A 21,859-nucleotide genomic window follows, 5' to 3' on the forward strand; every position below is an offset into this window, starting at 1 on the left:
AACTAGGCTAACAGAAGGGGAACGTATGTGCTCTGGGGCGAGACCCCTCTGCCTGGCCCAGAAGGTGAAACGCTTCCACTTGGCCTGATAGGAGCACCTAGTGGAATCTTTTCTGCTACTTGAGAGGATGTCTTGTACTACTGACAAACAATCCCAATCTAGTGAAAATGTCCATACAAAAACCAAACTCGGGAGGTGAAGTGTTTGCGTACGGGGACGCCTGATCCTGCTGCAATGTTGCATGAGTACTTCTGGGAAAGCTAGCAGAAGTGGGGAATTCACTGACATGCAGAGAAGTGGGGAAACCAGAACTGGCAAGGCCAGAATGGGGCTATCAGAATAACCATGACACTTTCCTGCTGGATCTTGTGGAGGACACGCGGCACCAGTGGTAACGGGGGAAAGGTGTAACTGATCTGGTCTGATCAGCGGGTTACAAGGGACCCCTTCTGGAGCAGTATGTGATGCATTTGCTGTTGGTGTGCGTGGCAAAGAGATCCCTGGTTGGAGTCCCTTGTAGGTTGAAAAAGTCACTGGCTATGTTGTGGTGCTCCCATTTGTTGTTGGTCATGAATTTCCTGCTGAGAGAATCTGCAAACACATTTTGAGCCCCTGGAAGACAGGCTGCCAACAACAGGATCCTTGTGGGCACTGCACCAATCCCACACCTGGAGTACTTCTACATGAAGTACATGGGAGAAATGAGCGACACGCCTGCCGTACTGCGCAAAGCTTCAGAATGTTGATGTGCATTTTGGATTCCCGACTGGTCCAAGTCCCTGTGTCATATACTCGCCCATGTGGGCGCCCATCTGGCAAGTGATGCATCTGTGATTATCGTATCCGTGGACAATGGAAGGAAGGGTATCCAAGTGCAGACCTGACCCAGATCCGTGCACCATTAGAGAGAGGAGAGTACATAGAATCATAGAATATCAGGGTTGGAAGGGACCTCAGGAGGTCATCTAGTCCAACCCCCTGCTCAAGCAGGACCAATCCCCAACTAAATCATCCCAGCCAGGGTTTTATCAAGCCTGATTTTAAAAACTTCTAAGGAAGGAGATTCCACCACCTCCCTTGGTAACACATTCCAGTGTTTCACCACTCTCCTAGTGAAAAAGTCTTTCCTAATATGCAACCTAAACCTCCCCCACTGCAACCTGAGACCATTACTCCTCGTTCTGTCATCTGCTACCACTGAGAACAGTCTAGATCCATCCTTTTTGAAACCCCCTTTCAGGTAGCTGAAAGCAGCTATCAAATCCCCCCTCATTCTTCTCTGATTCTGATCTTCTATGATTCTATGATTCTCTTCCGCAGACTAAACAATCCCAGTTCCCTCAGCCTCTCCTCATAAGTCATGTGTTCCAGTCCCCTAATCATTTTTGTTGCCCTCCGCTTGACTCTTTCCAATTTTTCCACATCCTTCTTGTAGTGTGGGGCCCAAAACTGGACACAGTACTCCAGATGAGGCCTCACCAATGTTGAATAGAGGGCAACGATCACGTCCCTCGATCTGCTGGCAATGCCCCTACTTATACATTCCAAAATGCCATTAGCCTTCTTGGCAAAAGGGCACACTTGACTCATATCCAGCTTCTCGTCCACTGTAACCCCTAGGTCCTTTTCTGCAGAACTGGTCCCTAGTCTGTAGTGGTGCATGGGATTCTTCCATCCTAAGTGCAGGACTCTGCACTTGTCCTTGTTGAACCTCATCAGATTTCTTTTGGCCCAATCCTCTAATTTGTCTAGGGCCCTCTGTATCCAATCCCTACTCTCCAGTGTATCTACCTCTCCTCCCAGTTTAGTGTCACCTGCAAACTTGCTGAGGGTGCAATCAACACCATCCTCCAGATCATTTATGAAGATACTGAACAAAACTGGTCCCAGGACTGACCCTTGGGGCACTCCGCTTGATACCAGCTGCCAACTAGACATGGAGCCATTGATCACTATCCGTTGAGTCCGACAATCTAGCCAGCTTTCTATCCACCTTATAGTCCATTCAATCAGCCCATACTACTTTAACTTGCTGGCAAGAATACTGTGGAAGACAGTCTCAAAAACTTTGCTGAAGTCAAGGAACAACACGTCCACTGCTTTTCCCTCATCCACAGAACCAGTTACCTCGTCATAGAAGGCAATTAGATTAGTCAGGCATGACTTGCCCTTGGTGAATCCATGCTGACCGTTCCTGATCACTTTCCTCTCCTCTAAGTGCTTCAGAATTGCTTCCTTGAGGATCTGCTCCATGACTTTTCCAGGGACTGAGGTGAGGCTGACTGGCCTGTAGTTCCCAGGATCATCCTTCTTCCCTTTTTTAAAGATGGGCGCTACATTAGCCTTTTTCCAGTCGTCCGGGACCTCCCTCAGTCATCATGAGTTTTCAAAGGTAATGGCCAATGGCTCTGCAATCACATCCGCCAACTCCTTTAGCATTCTCAGATGCAGCGCATCCGGCCGCATGGACTTGTGCTCGTCCAGCTTTTCTAAATAGTCCCGAACCACTTCTTTCTCCACAGAGAGCTGGTCACCTTCTCCCCATGCTGGGCTGCCCAGTCCAGCAATCTGGGAGCTGACCTTGTTCCTGAAGACAGAGGCAAAAAAAGCATTGAGTACATTAGCTTTTTCCACATCCTCTGTCACTAGGTTGCCTCCCTCATTCAGTAAGGGGCCCACACTTTCCTTGACTTTCTTCTTGTTGCTAACATACCTGAGGAAACCCTTCTTGTTACTCTTAACATCTCTTGCTAGCTGCAACTCCAGGTGTGATTTGGCCTTTCTGATTTCACTCCTGCATGCCCAAGAAATATTTTTATACTCTTCCCTGGTCATCTGTGCAATCTTCCACTTCTTGTAAGCTTCTTTTTTGTGTTTAAGATCAGCAAGGATTTCACTGTTACGCCAAGCTGGTCGCCTGCCATATTTGCTATTTTTTCTACACATCGGGATGGTTTGTCCCTGCAACTTCAATAAGGATTCTTTAAAATACAGCCAGCTCTCCTGGACTCCTTTCCCCCTCATGTTATTCTCCCAGGGGATCTTGCCCATCAGTTCCCTGAGGTTGCCAAAGTCTGCTTTTCTGAAGTCCAGGGTCCGTATTCTGCTGCTTTCCTTTCTTCCTTGTGTCAGGATCCTGAACTTGACCATCTCATGGTCACTGCCTCCCAAGTTCTCATCCACTTTAGCTTCCCCTACTAATTCTTCCCGGTTTGTGAGCAGCAGGTCAAGAAGAGCTCTGTCCCCAGTTGGTTCCTCTAGCACTTGCACCAGGAAATTTTCCCCTACATTTTCCAAAAACTTCCTGGATTGTCTGTGCACCGCTGTATTGCTCTCCCAGCAGATATCAGGGTGACTGAAGAACCAGGGCCTGCGATCTAGTAACTTCCATTAGTTTCCGGAAGAAAGCCTCGTCCACCTCATCCTTCTGGTCCGGTGGTCTATTTCAGACTCCCACCACAACTTTACCCTTGTTGCTCACACTTCTAAACTTAATCCAGAGACACTCAGATTTTTCTGCAGTTTCATACCGGCGCTCTGAGCAGGCATACTGCTCTCTTACATACAATGCAACTCCCCCACCTTTTCTGCCCTGCCTGTCCTTCCTGAACAGTTTATATCCATCCATGACAGTACTCCAGTCACGTGAGTCATCCCACCAAGTCTCTGTTATTCCAATCACATCATAATTCCTTGACTGTGCCAGGACTTCCAGTTCTCCCTGCTTGTTTCCCAGGCTTCTTGCATTTGTGTATAGGCACTTGAGATAACTTGCTGTTTGTCCTGCTTTCTTAGTATGAGGCAGGAGCCCTTCCCTCTCGCGCTCTCCTGCTCGTGCTTCCTCCCAGTATCCCAGTATTGGAGGGAACTGTCAGCTGGAGGTCTATGGTTTGTTGTGTGAGAGAACAGACCTTCCGGAGCCACCACTGGTGCTGATGACCAAAGGCGGTAATGTACATGCAGGTTGCCATGTGGCTCAAAAGGAAAAGGCAAATCCTGACTGGGACAGGAGGACTGGTGACCACTGTGGCAGTCAGTCCCTTGGTAGATAGGCGCGTGCAGAAATTGCATAGATGAATGCCCAAACGAATTCTAGGAGTCTAAAGTAGATTTTTCGACGTTTACACTCACCCCCTGGGAGAAGAGGAGTATGAGCAGCATGGAGGTCAAGGATCAAGCCTTCCTCCTGGATCATGCTGCTAAGAGCCAGTTGTTGAGATATGGGAATATAATGACCCCTAATGCCTCAGGTGGGCCGCTACTACAGAGAAAACCTTGGTAAAGACCTGTGGAGCAGTGGTTTATCCAAACAATAAAACCCTCTATTGGAAGAGCTGAAGGCCAACTGTAAACTTTAAGAACCTTCTGTGGGTTGGATGGATGTCTATGTGAAAACAGGTGTCCTGCATATCGAGAGCTGTAAACTACATGCCTTTTTCTAGTGAAGGGATGATGGCTGCTAAGGTGACCATACGAAACTTCTGTTTGCGTATGAACCGACTCAGATGACGGAGGTCAAAGACTGGTCTCCATCATCCCTTCTTCTTGGGTATCAGGAAATAAATGGAGTAAAATCCTGCGCCCTGATAGGTCGGAGGAATGGGTTCTATCACTCCACTTGGCAGTAGGAAATCCACCTCTAGGATGAAGATCCTGTTTTGAGAGTGGTCCCTAAGGCGGGATTGGGGCAGGGATAAAGTAGTGTTGTGAACATGATTGTATAGCCATGTCTAATGACATCCAGGACCCACTTGACCATTGTTATGACGCTCCAAACTGGTAAAGAGAGTGCTAGACGCACCCCCCCAAAGGGGGTGGACTAGGTGTACAATGGGAGGCAAAGTGGTTGGTGGCTCTCTAGACGCACAGAAATAATCGTTTGTGATGCATGTGATGTTGAAAACTGTGACAACGGACCTGAAGATGGGATCTTTGAGTCTTCTGCTGCTGGTGAGGAGGTTTGTAGGGCTGTTGATGGAAGAACTGAGGAGCTCTGAACCACTGTGCAGGTGGTGGACAGAAGAACTTCCACTTGGGTGCTGGCATGTAGATGCCTACGGATCATAGAGTGACTTTGGAATCCTTGAGGGAGTGGAGGGAATCGTTGGTCTTCTGATTGAGGACATGAAACTCATCAAAAGGAAGTTCCTCAATAGCATTATGAACTTCCCTGGGAAAACCAGATGAATACACCGATGATTCCCTCCTCATGAGATCCCTATGGTCATTGTGTGTGAAGCTGCTCCAGTCCATCGTGGAAGCAGCAGATGCTAAGTTCTCATGACCAACTTCTCCAAGATAGCCTGGAAGTGGGTACAGTCCTGCCGAGAAAGCTCGTCTGCAAAGTCTGCCACCTTGCCATAGTTGAGAAAGTCATATTTAGCTAAAAGCGCCTGCTAATTGGAAATTCGAAATTGAAGGCTACCAGACAAGAAGACCTTGTGCCCCAGAAGATTTGGTTGTTTGCCCTCCTTGTCTGCTGGGGTGAAGCATGGGTGCTGCTACCTGACTCACGCCGTTGCTGTTTGTATCACTAGAGAATTAAGTGATTCACAATGTGTGTGAGAGAACAGAAACTCAGACTCGTTAGCTGGAATGCTATACCTCTTCTCTGCCCCCTTGGGAGTGGGTGCACAAGTGTCTGGGGTGTGCCAGACAGTTCAAACAAGTTGAAGAAGCAAGACTCAAGTGAGGTAGGTCTAGGGTAGAAGAGCATACTTCCCTAGGTGCCGACTGTAGAGGAAGCTGTGCAGACCTTGCTTCACCCAAAGCAAGACGTTCATGGGGTCCAGGTGCGACTTCAACCTCCCTGGTGTCAGTGGCCCACGCTCTGCAGTCAGAAGTGGAGGCAGAATGGATGACTGCTTTGGGACTAATAGTCCCCTTGACTTAGGGGGTGCTGACTTGGAAGTCTAGCCAATTTATTTGAGCATAAGCTTTCATGAGCTACAGCTCACTCCATCGGATGCATACTGTGGAAAGTACAGAAGATGTTTTTATACACACAAAGCATGAAAAAAATGGGTGATTATCACTACAAAAGGTTTTCTCTCCCCCACACCCCACTCTCCTGCTGGTAATAGCTTATCTAAAGTGATCACTCTCCTTACAATGTGTATGATAATCAAGGTGGGCCATTTCCAGCACAAATCCAGGGTTTAACAAGAACGTTGGGGGGTTCAGGGGGGTTGGAAAAAACAAGGGGAAATAGGTAACCTTGCATAATGACTTAGCCACTCCCAGTCTCTATTCAAGCTTAAGTTAATTGTATCCAATTTGCAAATGAATTCCAATTCAGCAGTCTCTCGCTGGAGTCTGGATTTGAAGTTTTTTCTGTTGTAATATCGCAACTTTCATGTCAGTAATCGCGTGACCAGAGAGATTGAAGTGTTCTCCGACTGGTTTATGAATGTTATAATTCTTGACATCTGTTGGTGGGGGAGGGGGGGAGATAAGCTGGATTTGTGCTGGAAATGGCCCACCTTGATTATCATACACATTGTAAGGAGAGTGATCACTTTAGATAAGCTATTACTAGCAGGAGAGTGGGGTGGGGGGAGAGAAGTGATAATCACCCATTTTTTTCCATGGTTTGTGTGTATAAAAACCATCTTCTGTACTTTTCACAGTATGCATCCGATGAAGTGAGCTGTAGCTCACGAAAGCTTATGCTCAAATAAATTGGTTAGTCTCTAAGGTGCCACAAGTACTCCTTTTCTTTTTGCAAATACAGACTAACACGGCTGTTACTCTGAGACTTGGAAGTCGTGAATGACTTGGAACCAGCAGATCCAAAGATTTGTGTGACTTCTTGTGCCTGAGAGTCTTGGAATGCACTGCTTCTCTGTGGCTGGAACTCATTGCATCATGCTTCTTGGGCCTGGAGGAAGACTTACTGCCATGCTTAGGCGCATGCTTCCTTGCCTCATGACTAGACCCCGGCATGGGGAGTACTGGTGGTACTGGTGGAACTGGACTCAATCTCTGAGGTCAGAGACATGCTCCTGGGTTTCTCAGGTCGATGTGAAGTGAGTGGTTTCCTGGCTGTATCCAACTGCGGCTTCATGGCAACCTCCATGAGGTGCTTCTTGAAGCCCAGTCTTTCTGAGTTCAGCTTGAGAAGGAGAGGCACATACCGAACCTGGATGAAATGTGGGCTTCTTCCAAGCAGTACAGGCAGCATTGGTTCTCATCACTGACTGAGAATGAACATGGGCAGGAGGCACAGATCTTGAACACTGGTGTTTTCAGCATAATCCAGTACCCAAGTTTGGGTGCTGAGGTGTGGGAATCAGAGAAACAGTCCCCAAAGTCTCTTAATTCCTAAAAACTGGCACTAAGACTAAAACTACTGAAAAAACTAAGTACAATTCTAAACACAGTTCCCCCCCCCCCCCCCCCAAGCGCGTCAGAGAAGGACGAGAGGACACTAGCAGTTCCGACTCAGACCATTTGGTGGTGAAAAGGAACTGAGGGTGCAGTCGGTCTGCCCTACATTTTATTATCCTGGATGAAACCATGAGATAGAACAAGGTGACATGTGTGGACCAAAAAACCCACTAGTAGTTGCAAATTCTCCAACTCTGGCTGTACAGCACATGCATATAACCCTCAGTGGAATACAAAACAGACCATCACTTGAAGAACATGTAGTATGCTGGCATCACAGAGATTTGGAAACCCTGTAAAAGAAAGTGAGGCAGTGTGCGTGCCCCCTTGTGGATCTGAACATTTGGGCCCAAGACTATAACAGGGCTTTAGAGGTACAAATGCACTAAACTCGAGAGAAGGAGAGAGAGACACATTCTAAACAAGAGGGATGGCACGCAAGAAGTGTAAATATGAAGAGGCAGTATACTCAAAGAACTGTTACTAGTGAGTGACTTTTGAGATAAACGTCCATTAGTGCGAATAGCTAGAGAAAAACAACAGTCAATACAATCCCCAAGAAGGAGACTGAGATCTAATAAAACATAATTGCAGAACTACTCCCCAGTAGATGGCAAATGAAAAGAACAATGCTGTATGAAAGCATGAGTAAAATGTCATGCAGCAGTACTACAGATTAGATTAGGCAAATACACCAATAACTTACAGTAATGAGCCTTAAGTCTCTCTGGGACATCTCAACGAACAACTTGATCCACTTGACACACAACACATTTGTGGGAAACAGATTTAAATCCCAAATAGGGACAGCTCCCATACTGGTGAAAACACTAACCAAGACCCTTAGAATTTCTGTATATGTGGAGTGGCTGAAGTTGGAAAAGCCACTAGCAGGAAGGTGATATACTGAGATGCCAGCAAGGAGCATGTAAATTGAGGACAGATGCTCAAAGTTTTCAATTATAGCCAAGGGCCCAAGTAAGTGGAACAAGCTGAACCTAAAGTAGCTTGCAGGAATTGTATTGTAGACCGGGGCTCTCGACCTTTTTTTCTGAGGCCCCCCAAACATGCTATGAAAACGCCATGGCCCACCTGTGACAAGGTAACTGGTTTTCTGCATATAAAAGCCAGGGCCGGCGTTAGGGAGTAGCAAGCAGGACAATTGCCCAGGGCTCCATTAGTGGCATAACGAGGTGGAAAAAACAGGGGGAGTGGAGATAAAAAAAGGTGACACCCCCTGGTACTCACCCGGCGGCACTCCGGGTCTTCAGCAGCACTTCGGTGTCAGGTACTGTACTCGCTCCGGTCTTCAGCGGCATTGCGGTGGCGGTCCTTCAGTGCCCAAGACCAGAGCGAGTGCTGGACCTGACGCCGAAGTGCTGCTGAAGACCCGGAGTGCCGCCGGATGAGTACCAGGGGGTGGCACCTTTTTATATCCCCACTCCCCCAACCCACCACCGAAGACCCGGAGCGCCGCTGGGTGACTAAAAATTTAAAAAGGTGCCGAAGAATGAACAAGGCGCCACTTCTGCTCGGTGGGGGAGCGGCTGCTGCCCCACTCCCTCCCTAGCTACACTATTGGTCCCCATGCCAAAGGGGACACCGCGAAGCTAAGTTGCTCAAGCTTCTGCTTCAGCCCCAAGTGGCAGGGCTCAGGGCCCCAGGCAGTGGGACTTCAGCTTTCTGCCCAGGGCCCCAGCAAGTTTAACACTGGTCCTGCTTGGCGGACCTCCTGAAACCTGCTCACGGCCCCCCAGGGGGCCCCGGACCTCTGGTTGAGAATCACAGTTTTAGACTCTTTCGGAAAAGATGAAGTGTTTGGCAGATGGTAGGTAAAATTGGGACTGTTGGCCACCAGAAAGACATGAAACATGATTTGGGATTGTGGTATAAATATAACAACAATGTTTCTGCACACGATTGGCAACAGCTGTGGCAGCATGGGTAGCAGCAAGGGCTAGCCTCCTGAGTATATATCCAGGATACTGGGCATGGTTGTTGATAGACTGTTGATCTACATTTACATCAGCCATATGAAGAAGAAGAATCTACCTTTGATCTAGCTAGATCAAGCTACATTCTTCTTCATATGGCTGATGTAAATGTAGCTCAATAATTATAATTTTACATTCAGATGGTTAAGCCAGATAATTGAGTCTGGAGTAGTAGAGTGTACTGCTGTGATGCCTCCTTCGTATTTGTGAATTGGGCATCAAGTTGTTATATGTTCCATGGTGTTCTGCGTGACCACAGCTGCACACTGGAGATCTTTAATTTTCCATTTGTGCAGCAAGTATCCGCATCTACCATGGTTTGCGCAGATATGATTTAGGGTTGCCCATGAGCTTCATGGGAGACCAAAGCCAGTGATCTTCTGTGGTGGATCTTTCACAAGGTGTTTATTTGTGACTTCCTGTGAACTCCATTTGGCTTTCCAAGCTTCATCAGGGTTGAAGTTGCATTGTTGAAGGTTACCTATACAAGCTGCAATCACACCTCTTGATCGCAGTGTAGTCAGACAGACATCACTGCATCAGTTACATTTGGCTCATGTTTGGAAAGTTATCTTCATGACCATAAGGGCTAAAAAAGTGTGTGTGTGGTTTTTTTTTTTTTTTTTTTAAAGCTTAGGATAAGGATTACGAATCTTGCTCACCTCAAGTTTATAAAATGCACAGCACTTTTGGGAGGGAGGCTGATAATAATACAGATCCATTTAGCATAAATATAGATATCAATAAATACACTCAAACTATGATATTCTCCCTGTATAATCATACTTCTATAGCTCTGTATACTTTGTGAGGCAAGTTATTTAAACAGGTTGGTGGGGGTATACGAGAAAGCACAAGAGCAATATGGGAAATCTAATTGCCGAAGTGTACCTCGGGAGTAACAAATTAACAACATTCTTATGACAGCAATCTTTCAAAGCTAAAAACAAACAAAAACAAAAACCTCCTGAAGAGCATGGATAGAAATATATGTTCATTTCTAAGATCTGTTTAAAGAAAACCACATTTTTAATAATTAAGAACATGAACGTAAACTCTCCTGATATACCTCCCCGACACAGATCAGTGAAATACCACAATTAACCATATGTTTAATGTGAAAAAAATTGTTTACCTCTTTGGATAAGCGTGTAAACAAGTCTCCTCCCCTGAGAAAATCCAAAATAAGGTATAGTTTTCCTTCTGTTTGAAAAGCTGAAAAGACCCATTGAAAACAATTTCAATAAGCAACTAATTCATACTTTTACCTATGACCAGAAGAATATGTTTACCAGAATTTACCATTGTTCCCATTACCAAAACAACCTGACTTTCTCTCTCCTAGTACTTGAATTAAATAAATTCTACCTTTAAACAAATCAGTGTCATGTCAGAAGAAAAAAAATAAAGGCAGATCACCAATAAACTTTATGCCACTCAAAACGTAGCTTGGCTAGTCAGCATTCCTTTTCCAAATCTTAATAAAAGTCAGATTTAAGTGAGCATGCTAATACATTTAACGTACATCATGTAAGTAAGTGTTATGAGATATTCAACCTAATACGGAGATGTATTACATTGTACTGTAATCACATGGAAACAGGACTGGACAAAACACTGAAGAATACACTATAGGGAATGATATTAAAGGGGCACTATTAACTTAAGAACCAAAAAAAAAATCACTTCTGTCTGAACATTTTGTAGCAACTATTGTTACAAATAAAACTTTGCATTGCTATAACTGAAAGATCAGAAAATATATTTTTCTCTATTTTTGCAGTTTTACTATGTATAGCTAAGAGAATATTGAATAGAGTCATTTTCACTCGTTCCTCTAAATAACTGAGTTGCTACTGAAATCAGTAAGAGTATTTCTACTGACTTTGATGGGAATGGGACTAGGCACTTTTGTACACGTTAGTCTTTATAGAACAATCAGGGATGAAAAATATTTTAAAAACAGAAAAGTGTGATAGACAGGTGTACAAACTGAAATCTTTTTTTAAAAAATACCAGCTAGATTTAAATTGACATACGTTCATCTTATAAAGGGATGGACTAAAGTCCCAGTTTCTGCAAAGACTTACTCATGTGCTTAACTTTATGCACTCAGAATTGTAAAATTGATTTTAGGGCGACTATTCAAAGTGTGTAAAGCTAAGTATGTGCAATAAACTTTTGCAGGATTGGGGTGTAGATGACCAACTCTAATTTCTATGATTCTTTGCACAGGTATTTGAATTGTTGTCACCACAGTGACAGGCAAATAAGATTTCATCTTTTATAACTCACCATAGTGTAACTTGACAATAAAAGGATGATTAACTTCCACTAAGATGTCACGTTCCATTTTTGTCCGAACCCGATCTCGAACTACAACATGAACACAAACTATAATTCATATTGAGAACAGACTATTCCTCTTACATTTCCCTAATTTACTTCTCCTTGTATATTTTTGGTTTAATTATTACAACGCTATGCCATTCAATAACATCCATGCAGAGACAAATTTGTGAGACTGTGTGGAGAACCTACTTCACTATACATTGTTTCCTGAAAACCTCACTAAAAACTGGGACTTGCTCAAGTCTCAAGTTGTTGCTATTTGAAACCTGGGGAAAAATATTAAAAATCTGTAACCAAGCACTCCAACAGCACTATACTCTGATCTACACACATTTTTGTACTGTAACTATATCAGTTTAGAAACAGAGTTAAAGTGGTACAACCCACTGGTGTGAATGCAGGTTTACTGTACAAAGTGTACCTTATAAGCAGCTTAATAATAAATTATATTGATAAAAGTAGCTTTAAACCGATATAAGCTGAACAAAAATCATCTTTTTATTTGTATTTTTATAAACTACAATCAAAGGATATCCATCCAAGCTATGGCACCATTGAGACTCTTAAAAACACATATGTCAATCAATCTAGGCTATCAGTTTACTCCTGAATATACTGCAAACACTAAAAGGTTGGAATGTATTATAACAATGCATTCTGGCTGCTGTAGCTGCATTTCCCTGAAGGTTCTCTCCTATAGATAGGAGGTGATAAAGCATGTAAACTGCCTACAGTTAGCAAGCAGTCCTTAAAGGGTACTATTGCCTCTGACTCTGGATTAAGAAAATAGTTTACTGAAAGAAACCAAGATGGAAACGATCTAAAATGTCTTAGGCAAACCAACCATTTGTTTAAATGCAGGGGACATTAAATCTCAAAACACAAATTATTACTGAGTTGTCATCAGTATTCAAAATGGATTAATTTCACAGAAGGGAATAATTTATTTACATGTAACTCTGCTTGTCCTAAGACATAAGTTGTAACAGAATCAGATTCTTGAGTCTTAAGGTTCAAGCACAATGTTTTGAGTATTGTGGCATCCTCTATAGAAGTCCTTGCCCTTTAGGTCGTGGAATCCCCAGGCCTCAGATGCTGGCAGAGGCAAAAACAAGGCAACATCTTTGGTCAGAAGACACTATTGTACTGGTACTTTAAATCATAAGGTTAAAGGTGCATCAAAGGTCTTGATTATATACAAATATTGCACTGGATTAACTAAATCAGTCTAAGAAGGCAGTTTAATTACATCAATGCAACCCATTCGTGTAGTATCTTGGTTTTCCTGTCAGTTCTGGGCAATGTCTGAAGGCCAAGGACCCATCTGTGTCAACGCTTCATGCTAGTGAGGCACTGCAATTACAAGATGTATGAAGGCCCGAGTCTTAACTCCTAAAGAGATCTACAAGACCTCTCCCAATGTGCGGTCCCCCACCTCCCAGAGGACAATGCAGTGTCTTTAGCCGATGCCTATTACTCACAGGCAGTGCTTTCTAGTGTCTTAAAACACACTCTAGAATCTACTGGAGCCTTTTCCTGATGATTTTTGCAGTGCTGCTGCTGCATCAAAATTCCTGCTTTTGACATAACATCTGTTCTACTGATGGAGAGAAGGCTATTACTCATTACTCACGTTCCAAAAGACCCAGTGGTGTAGCATCTGAATATAACTTGCTACCCCACTCAGGGCCACAACCAGGCAGGAGTCTCAAAATCACTTAAGTGATTTTTAATGGGAGGAAACCAATGTCTAAAAAAGGATGTAAAGAATAGGACAAAGCTTCTGGAGGCAAAGCATCTTGTATACCACAAAAGAACTGCCAATCCCCTCCAAAAATAAACAAAAATATATATAATCATTTAAAAACACTGAAATACATCAATTTTAATGGCCAAACTCTTGAAGGAGGATCAGTCAGTTGAGAACTCCTCTGACAGCCGTAGCTGAAAATGCAATATCAGTTGAGGCACAAGCAGGAGAGAAACGCACTGGACAGGGTATTAGCATTCTCAAAAATTCTTCATCTTTGGTTTGCCTAAGACATCTGAAAGTCTTGCACTTGAAGCTTAAGACCCAAGAGCGCAAATCTGTAACAACTTATATCTCAATCACAGACTGTCTTTAAAAGGTAGTTATATGCCATTCTAAATTTTTTCTGGAAACAAATTGTTTCAGATGCTTTGGGTCTGGGATGAAGGTAACCTGCTCCTCCTAGTAACACAAAGTAACACAAAGAAACAAACAAAGACAAAAAGGAGAACAAATTCTTTCTTGCATTTTCTCTTCTTTGGGACCAGATAAATACCACCACCAAATCTGGGCCATTGGTGATATAACTATTCAATATGAAGTCTTCTTGAAAACCAAAAATCCACTGTTTTAACCAAATTTTTGTTAATCTCCCACAGAAAACTGAGAGTTTACCCCCAGGATAGCTGAGGAGAGACTGTACTTGCAGTTAGAAAAGATACTCTGATTTTTAGGAATATTAGATTTTTTTTGTTTTTCTTCCTCATGGTGTCCACAGGATAGAGTTAAGATTTTCAGGTGCCTTAGCGTTTCATTTCATTACAGATATTTAAGACAAAAAAATGCACTGATATAGGCGCCTAAATTTTTTTTTTTTTTTTTTTTTAAAAGGAACCATTTAAAAAATAATTTTAAAGCAAGCTAATTAGAGAATTTACTTATAAATTCTTAGAAAATTCATCCTATTTTGGAGCAAGTCCTATATTTTTGGAGAGGATTTGCTGTATTTGGAGAGGATTTGCTGTAAAAAAAGTAGTTAAATTCCTACTTTAAGCTCAAACTTTAACTATGGAACCAAATGGACCAAATGTGGGAATTTTGGTAATATATTTATGATTCCAATATGTGCCTCAGTTTCACTCTGTGCTTGGAATTGCTATGTGTGAGTGTAAAGAGCAGGAGACAGGAGGCATTTTGTCACGTAACTCTCTTGGGTGACATGAACGGATCATTTATTACTGGCTGAGACCAACCCATATCAATGGAAGGCCCTACAAAGACAAGGGAAACCCCAAGGACTGAACAACTGACATATCAATGAGAGGCTCCCAGCTTGGGTGGGTGGAGCACATATGAACTCAGGAGGAAGGCAATGGAGGGAGGTGACAGGAGGCGATAAGAACTGGGCTCAGGGATACACACAGAGTGCTCTCCTGGAATGAAGATAAAGCGACAGAGACAGGAAACCAAGATAGTTCCTACAGCAGCCTGGTTCAAGGGAGCCCTGGAATTGGCCAGTATGAACTATATCTTGATGTTTAACTTAAGGATTTCCTGATGTTATATTCCAGTTCACTATGGAACCCTATTCTGTTTTGAAAAGGTTGCTTGGTGTCACTGCAAATACTTGCTGAGGTGCACTGACTCCTGAAGAAGGGAAAGGTCTCCAAATAGGAGTCTTCTATCCTGTGGATCTGTGACAAGTAGAGATTCAATCATACAAAATATGGTATCTGGAAGACTATAAAATGTTAAGACTCCTATCCTTTTCCAGGGGGTCACTCTGCATGTGTGTATGGGGAGTGATTAGGAAAGAGGAAATACAATTAGCTTCCTCTTTTCTCCAAAACATATAAGCACAATCTTATTATATATTTATATTCCTGAATTTTTCTTTTTATAAAGTTGGTGGGTTTTGTTGTACAAAATACTCAGTTTTTGTGACTATCATAATAAAAGAGGTATTAATGGATTTTTCAGCATCACAAACTGAACGTAATTTGATCTCATAACCTTCTCACCAAAAGGCAAGAAACTTTATCCACAAAGTTACACAGCATTTTGGAGAACAGAAATATGCCATTTAATAAGTATCTATTAACATGTCCAGGATCAAGTCAACTAACCAGAAGTAATGATGTAGCACCGCTATCTTCATGAAACACTTATTATGCCTATGCAGTGCTTCAGTAAGGGACATGGATTTTAACACTAATTATTTCAAGAAGGATTACCGAACTACATTATAATTAAGTTTGTAGTAAAAGATTTAGAAATTTCATATCTCGTGAACGTGGGTTTCTGACAGGATGACAACAAACAAGTTCATCAGAACCTATCACGGAAAGAAAACTGTTTTCATTAAAAATTCTACGAACGTGATGCTTTCATTTATTAATCCTTTTGTGTTTATAATACAAAGACGGTACTTTTTGTCCTATTTGATGGTTTAGAATTTAAGTTAAGCATGTACATAAAAGATCTTTGTTGAACTAACTCTTTCAACAGTATCTATATTTATATTTTTGTTTGCAAAGATTAAGGTTTGGTTCATATGTACGTCACTTTCCATAAATGGTTACTTTAATTACTTACCTTTCAGTGTGGCTTTTTTTAATACCTTCATTGCATAAAGCTGTCTAGCATCTGATCCTGAGATTTTTTTGACAAGAAATACCTGTATTCAATAGATTAAAAATGTTCTTAAAGGAGATAAATATAAATCAGATCAGTAAACTTTGGTATCTAGTTCTATTAATAGGGATTCACAGTTGTTTTTTCAACAAAATTCTTATTTGTAGCAAATGGCACCCCCAACTCTAGTACTGACCACTTAAAGTTATCTATGTTTGTTCATGATTATACAACTTGTGTCCCTAATTACAAATGTCCCTGTTTACCTACCACATCTCACCTCCCCCTAATTTTACTTGCATTTAAAAAACAAAAAATATATTGGGCCAAATTTATCCTGGTTTAACATAATTGATTTCAGCAGTTACTCTAGAGATTAATTTGGTTGTGTCTGAAAAGTTGAGCTAATAAGCATTTAAAAAACAATTAAATGAAACAGCAAATTAAACATTCTGACCATTCTCTTCAGTTAAAAAAAGTTTTAAATATTTCTCTTCAAGCAGTTTCACATTTTACAGGAATTAACGCGGACATAACAAAAATGGTTATAAACAAGCTGCAGATATTACATATAATTGGGATGAGTGGAAGAGTTAATTCAGAGAGGAAAAATACATGATTGCAAGTCAAACAACTGTTCATAAGTAATTAAAGACAATATATTAACCATAGTAAAAGGCTTTTAAAAATATATCAGAAAATTGTGAGAAGACAATTGTGCCTATCTACTTTGTTATATAGTTTACTGTGATTGAATGTCACATGTATTAGTAAAGTACTTCCAGACCCAACTACAGTGTTTCCTTTCCTTTTGCAGGAAAATAGGATTTCTTGAGAGGGATTATGTTTTTAATATCCTTAAACCAGTCAGATATGGAAGGGGATATATTGATTTCCACTGTAGACAAATTCTATGTTTAGTAAGAAGGAAAGCCAAATACACAAACCGTTTTATATTTGTGTTTTGGTTCACTTATGAAAAGACATAGGAGACAGATCATGGGGTAAAGGGGATTTTCCGAGTGATAATTTAGTATTTGCTATGTAACACTTAGGGTAAATCTGGAAACACAGGGTGCTCCCACGTGTTTGTGCAAGTGACCTGATAGAGGTACGAGACACTATACAGTTAGAGGTGGCACAACCGTTATGTGAATCAAGTTTTATTGTTTAGTACAGTAAATTATATGTAATAATTTTGGGCCCATCTCTCACGTACACTAAGACCTCTTTTGATGCCAGTGGATGCCAGAGAAATACAAACAGGACTTAGTGTTAACGAGAATCAGGTCCTTGTAGTTATTATTGCCCCAAAATTATGAGTTATTACTATTTAAGAATTGCCCAGGAATTAAGGCCTTTTAAAAATGATACATATCATGTCCTCCATGAGTTCTCAAAGGTAACTGTTAATGGCGCCGAGATTGTTTTCTTTATCCTGGATTTACTCATCTGTACCCGAATTTAGAGATTTTCATATGACTTGGGTAGCATTCCTTGACAAAGGAACAGGCTACAGACAAAGCATCTTTGGGGTTTGTTCCTGGTTAAGCCAAGGAATTACATATTCAGATGAACGGCAATGCTACTGCCAAAATTTCTATTATTATTATTATTTATTCAAATAAATTAACTTTTATTGGTGGTTTCTTAAATAATTAGAGGACAGATGGGAAAAAATACTTAGAAAGAACAAGACTGCACCTTACTTGACAGTTAGGCATAGATAGGATAACCTCATCTCTCTCCAATGAGGAATTTTATCCAGGACTGGTATAGAACTGAAGTGTAATACGTTGTTAAAAACATCTTGGTTTATGTTTATGATCAGTACCTAATCTGAATTCTAATACTAAGGAGGAACTGGAAAGTACTGTTGACTCATATGATATATTTCAATCTTCCTTCACTTGATTGTGAGCCTTGTATATCTCCCAAATGCAGTTTAGGTTTTAAATATTTCAGTGAGTGGGAAAGTGAATAAGTAAATTAAAAGGTTATCTGCAAACAGGGCAATCTTGCTTGTGATGGTACCTGTTTTAATGCCCCAAACATTAAGATTATTATTGAATAAGATTGCAAGTGGTTCTATCAAAATTTCAAGGTGGATTGAAGATAAGGAACAGTTCTGTCTTGTCCAAATTTTGATGGCGGTTGTTTGATAGAAACAACCCTGCAGGGTTACTGAATATCATTAGGGCTGTTGATTAATCACAGTTAACTCACGTGAGTAACAAAAAAAATTAACCGTGAGTAAAAAAAATTAATTGCAATTAACCGCAGTTTTAATCGCACTGTTAAACAATAGAATACCAATTGAAACATTAAATATTTTGGATTTTTTCTGCATTTTCATATATATTGTATTCTGTGTTGTAATTTAAATCAAAGTTATATTATTTATGATTACAAATATTTGCACTGTAAAAATGAAACAAAAGAACTAGTATTTTTCAATTCACCTCATACAAGTACTGTAGTGCAATCTCTGTTGTGAAAGTGCAACTTATAAATGTAGATTTTTTTTGTTACATAACTGCACTCAAAAACAAAACAATGTAAAACTTCAGTGCCTACAAGTCCATTCAGTCCTACTTCTTGTTCAGCCAATTGCTAAGACAAACAGGTTTGTTTACATTTACAGGAGAAAATGCTGTCCTCTTCTTATTTACAATGTCACCAGAAAGTGAGAACGGGCATTTGCATGGCACTTCTGTAGCCAGCACTGCAAGGTATTTGTGTGCCAGATGTGCTAAATATTTGTATGCCCCTTCATGCTTTGGCCACCATTCCAGAGGACATGCTTTCATGCTGATGATGCTCGTTCAAAAAAAAAAAAAAAAAAATGTGTTAATTACATTTGAGACTAAACTCTTTGGGGGAGAACAGTATGTCCCCTGCTCTGTTTTACCCGCATTATGCTGTATATTTCATGTTATAGTAGTCTCAGACGATGATTCAGCACATGTTCATTTTAAGAATACTTTCACTGCAGATTTGACAAAACGTAAAGAAGGTACCAATATGAGATTTCTAAAGATAGCTACAGCACTTGCCCAAAGTTTAAGAATCTGAAGTGCCAAGTTCCAAAATCTGAGAGGGACGAGCTATGTTGCATGCTTTCAGAAGTCTTAAAAGAGCAACACTCCGATGAGGAAACTACAGAACCCCAACCACCAAAAAAGAAAATCAACTTTCTACTAGTGGCATCTGACTCAGATAATCAAAATGAACATGCATCGTCTGCACTGTTTTGGATTGTTATTGAGCAGAACCTGTCATCAGCATTGACTCATGTCCCCTGGAACGGTGGTTAAAGCATGAAGGGACATATGAATCTTTAGTGCATCTGGCACGTAAATATATTGCGACACCAGTTACAACAGTGCCATGAGAAGACCTGTTCTCACTTTCAGATAGGGTTGCCAACTTTCTAATCGCACAAAAGTGAACACCCTAGCCCCACCCCTTCCCTGACACCCCGCCCCCACCTCACTGCATTCCCCCTCCCTTGGTGGCTCGCTGTCCCCCACCCACTCACTTTCACTGGGCTGGAGAAGGGGGTTAGCGCTCTAACTGGGGCCAGAAATTAGGGATTCGGAGTGCGGGAAAGGGCTGCAGGTTGAGGTAGGGGGATGGGGTGTGGGAAGGGTTTGGGCTCTTGGGTGGGGGTGTAGGCTCTTCGGTGGGGGTGAGGATGAAGGGTTTGGGGTGCAGGCTAGAAGGTGCGGCCAAAGGATTTGGAATGCGGGAGGGGGCTGTGGGTTGAGGCAGGGTATTTTGGGGGGGGGGCGGGCTCTGGGCTGGGGCTGAGGGGTTTGGGGTGCAGGAGAGGGCTCTGGGTTTGAGGGAGGGTTTCAGGGCTGGGGCAGGCGGTTGGGGCACGGGCTTACCTCAGGAGGCTCCCAGTCAACAGCACAGCAGGGCTAAGGTAGGCTCCCTGCCTGTCCTGGCACCATGCTGCGCCCCGGAAGCAGCCAGCAGCAGGTCCAGCTCCTAGGCCGGGGGGGGGGGCCAGGAGGCTCGACACACTGCTCTCACCTGCAGGCACCACCACCCCAGCTCCCATTCACTGCGGTTCCCAGCCAACGGGAGTGCAAAGCCGGTGCTCAGGGCAGGAGCAGCGCACAGAGCCCCGTGGCCCCCCCCGCCTAGGAGCCGGACCTGCTGGCCACTTCCAGGGCGCAGCATGGTACCAAGATAGGTTGGGACTAACCTGCCTTAGACCCGCAGTACTGCCAACTGAACTTTTAATGGTCCAGTCGGTGGTGCCGACCAGAGTTGCCAGGGTCCCTTTTCGACCAGGCATTTTGGTCAAAAAATGGACACCTGGCAACCCTACTTTCAGGTGATAGGGTCAACAAGAAGCAGGCAGCATTATCTCCTGCAAATGGAAACAAACTTGTTTGTCTGAGTGATTGGCTGATCAGGAAGTAGGACCGAGTGGACTTGCAGGATCTACAATTTTACATTGTTATTTTTGAATGCAGGTTTTTTTGTACATAATTCTACATTTGTAAGTTCAACTTTCATGATAAAGATTGCATTACAGTACTTGTATTAGGTGAACTGAAAAATACTATTACTTCTGTTTTTTTACAGTGCAAATACTTGTAATCAAAAATAAAGATTAAGTGAGCACTGTACACTTTGTATTCTGTGTGGTAATTGAAATTAATATATTTAAAAATGTAGAAAACACCCAAAATATTTAAATAAATGGTATTCTATTATTGTTTAACAGTGTGATTAACTGTGCGATTAATTTTTTTAATCGCTTGACAGCTCTAAATATCATTGTTATTAATTCAATGACTATAGGACCAAAGCCCATTTTCTGTAACACATGAACAAAACTAGAGCCATTCTACATTGTGAAATACTTTTTCCTTACTGATGGCCATTCTGCCTACCACCTGTTCTTTCTTTCAGGTCTGACAGTACGTTAAAGATACATGGAATGGATCTATTCAGGATGAATATACTCTTCCATCTTAATACTGAATATCTTAACTTCAGAAAACTTTTATACCAGAGTTGCACAAGGAGAGAATTCAGGAATCTTTTTGAGGTTTACAGAATAGCTAAATTTGGAACAGATTTACTGGTTTCAAAAGGATCTGCCTGAACCTGAGCACTTTGTTAGTAAAGACCAATTTAGAAAATAATCTTGACCTGGACTAAAGCTTGAATATAAAAATCTGACTGCTCTAAATATTTCACCCTTATTACTGTCCAATCCAAGAGCTTCTGACTTCCCTTTTGATAACCCACCCACAAAAATATGTACAACATACCTTTCCAAAAGAACCCTGTCCTAGAACCTTAAGAAGTTCAAACTGTGATGGGTCCGCTTTCTCATGTCCTTCCTTTACATGATGTGTTATTGCAATCTCTTTGATATTGCCTTCTTCCTGGCAAGGAAAACATAAGAAATAACTCTAGGTTAATGTCATGCCTTCCAAAATATTTTGTAAACATCACAAATTTATCCACAAATATCAGAGATACTGAAACTGACCAGGTAAAACAATTAATCTAGAATTAAATCTAATCCTGGTGGATTTTGGAAGAAAGTGATGTTACATAATTCTATAGCCAATTCTAAGTTTGTATATGAAGAGTACAGAAATAACAGAAATCAGGACAATGAACAGAATGTGTCATCTGGAAAAGCAAAGGATGTGCAAATTTTCTCCCAAAGTTAACAGACTTATGAAAAGTAAGCAGCCATCCAGTT

At 41.8% G+C, this 21,859-nt stretch overlaps 1 protein-coding gene across 4 annotated transcripts in view; it reads right to left on the minus strand.

Moving 5' to 3' along the window:
* RPS6KA3 (ribosomal protein S6 kinase A3) overlaps positions 1-21,859 on the minus strand; it is a 125,925-nt gene that overhangs the window by 70,079 nt on the left and 33,987 nt on the right. For all 4 annotated transcript variants that reach the window (XM_037901556.2, XM_037901563.1, XM_037901547.1 and 1 more), the window contains exons 3-6: positions 21,417-21,533; positions 16,081-16,162; positions 11,679-11,759; positions 10,519-10,598 (exon numbers count right to left, since the gene is read on the minus strand). In XM_037901556.2, the coding sequence (XP_037757484.1) occupies positions 10,519-10,598; positions 11,679-11,759; positions 16,081-16,162; positions 21,417-21,533 (360 nt within the window). The remainder of the gene's footprint in view (positions 1-10,518; positions 10,599-11,678; positions 11,760-16,080; positions 16,163-21,416; positions 21,534-21,859) is intronic.

This window comes from Chelonia mydas, chromosome 1 (assembly GCF_015237465.2).
Source record: "Chelonia mydas isolate rCheMyd1 chromosome 1, rCheMyd1.pri.v2, whole genome shotgun sequence".
Taxonomy (NCBI): domain Eukaryota; kingdom Metazoa; phylum Chordata; order Testudines; family Cheloniidae; genus Chelonia; species Chelonia mydas.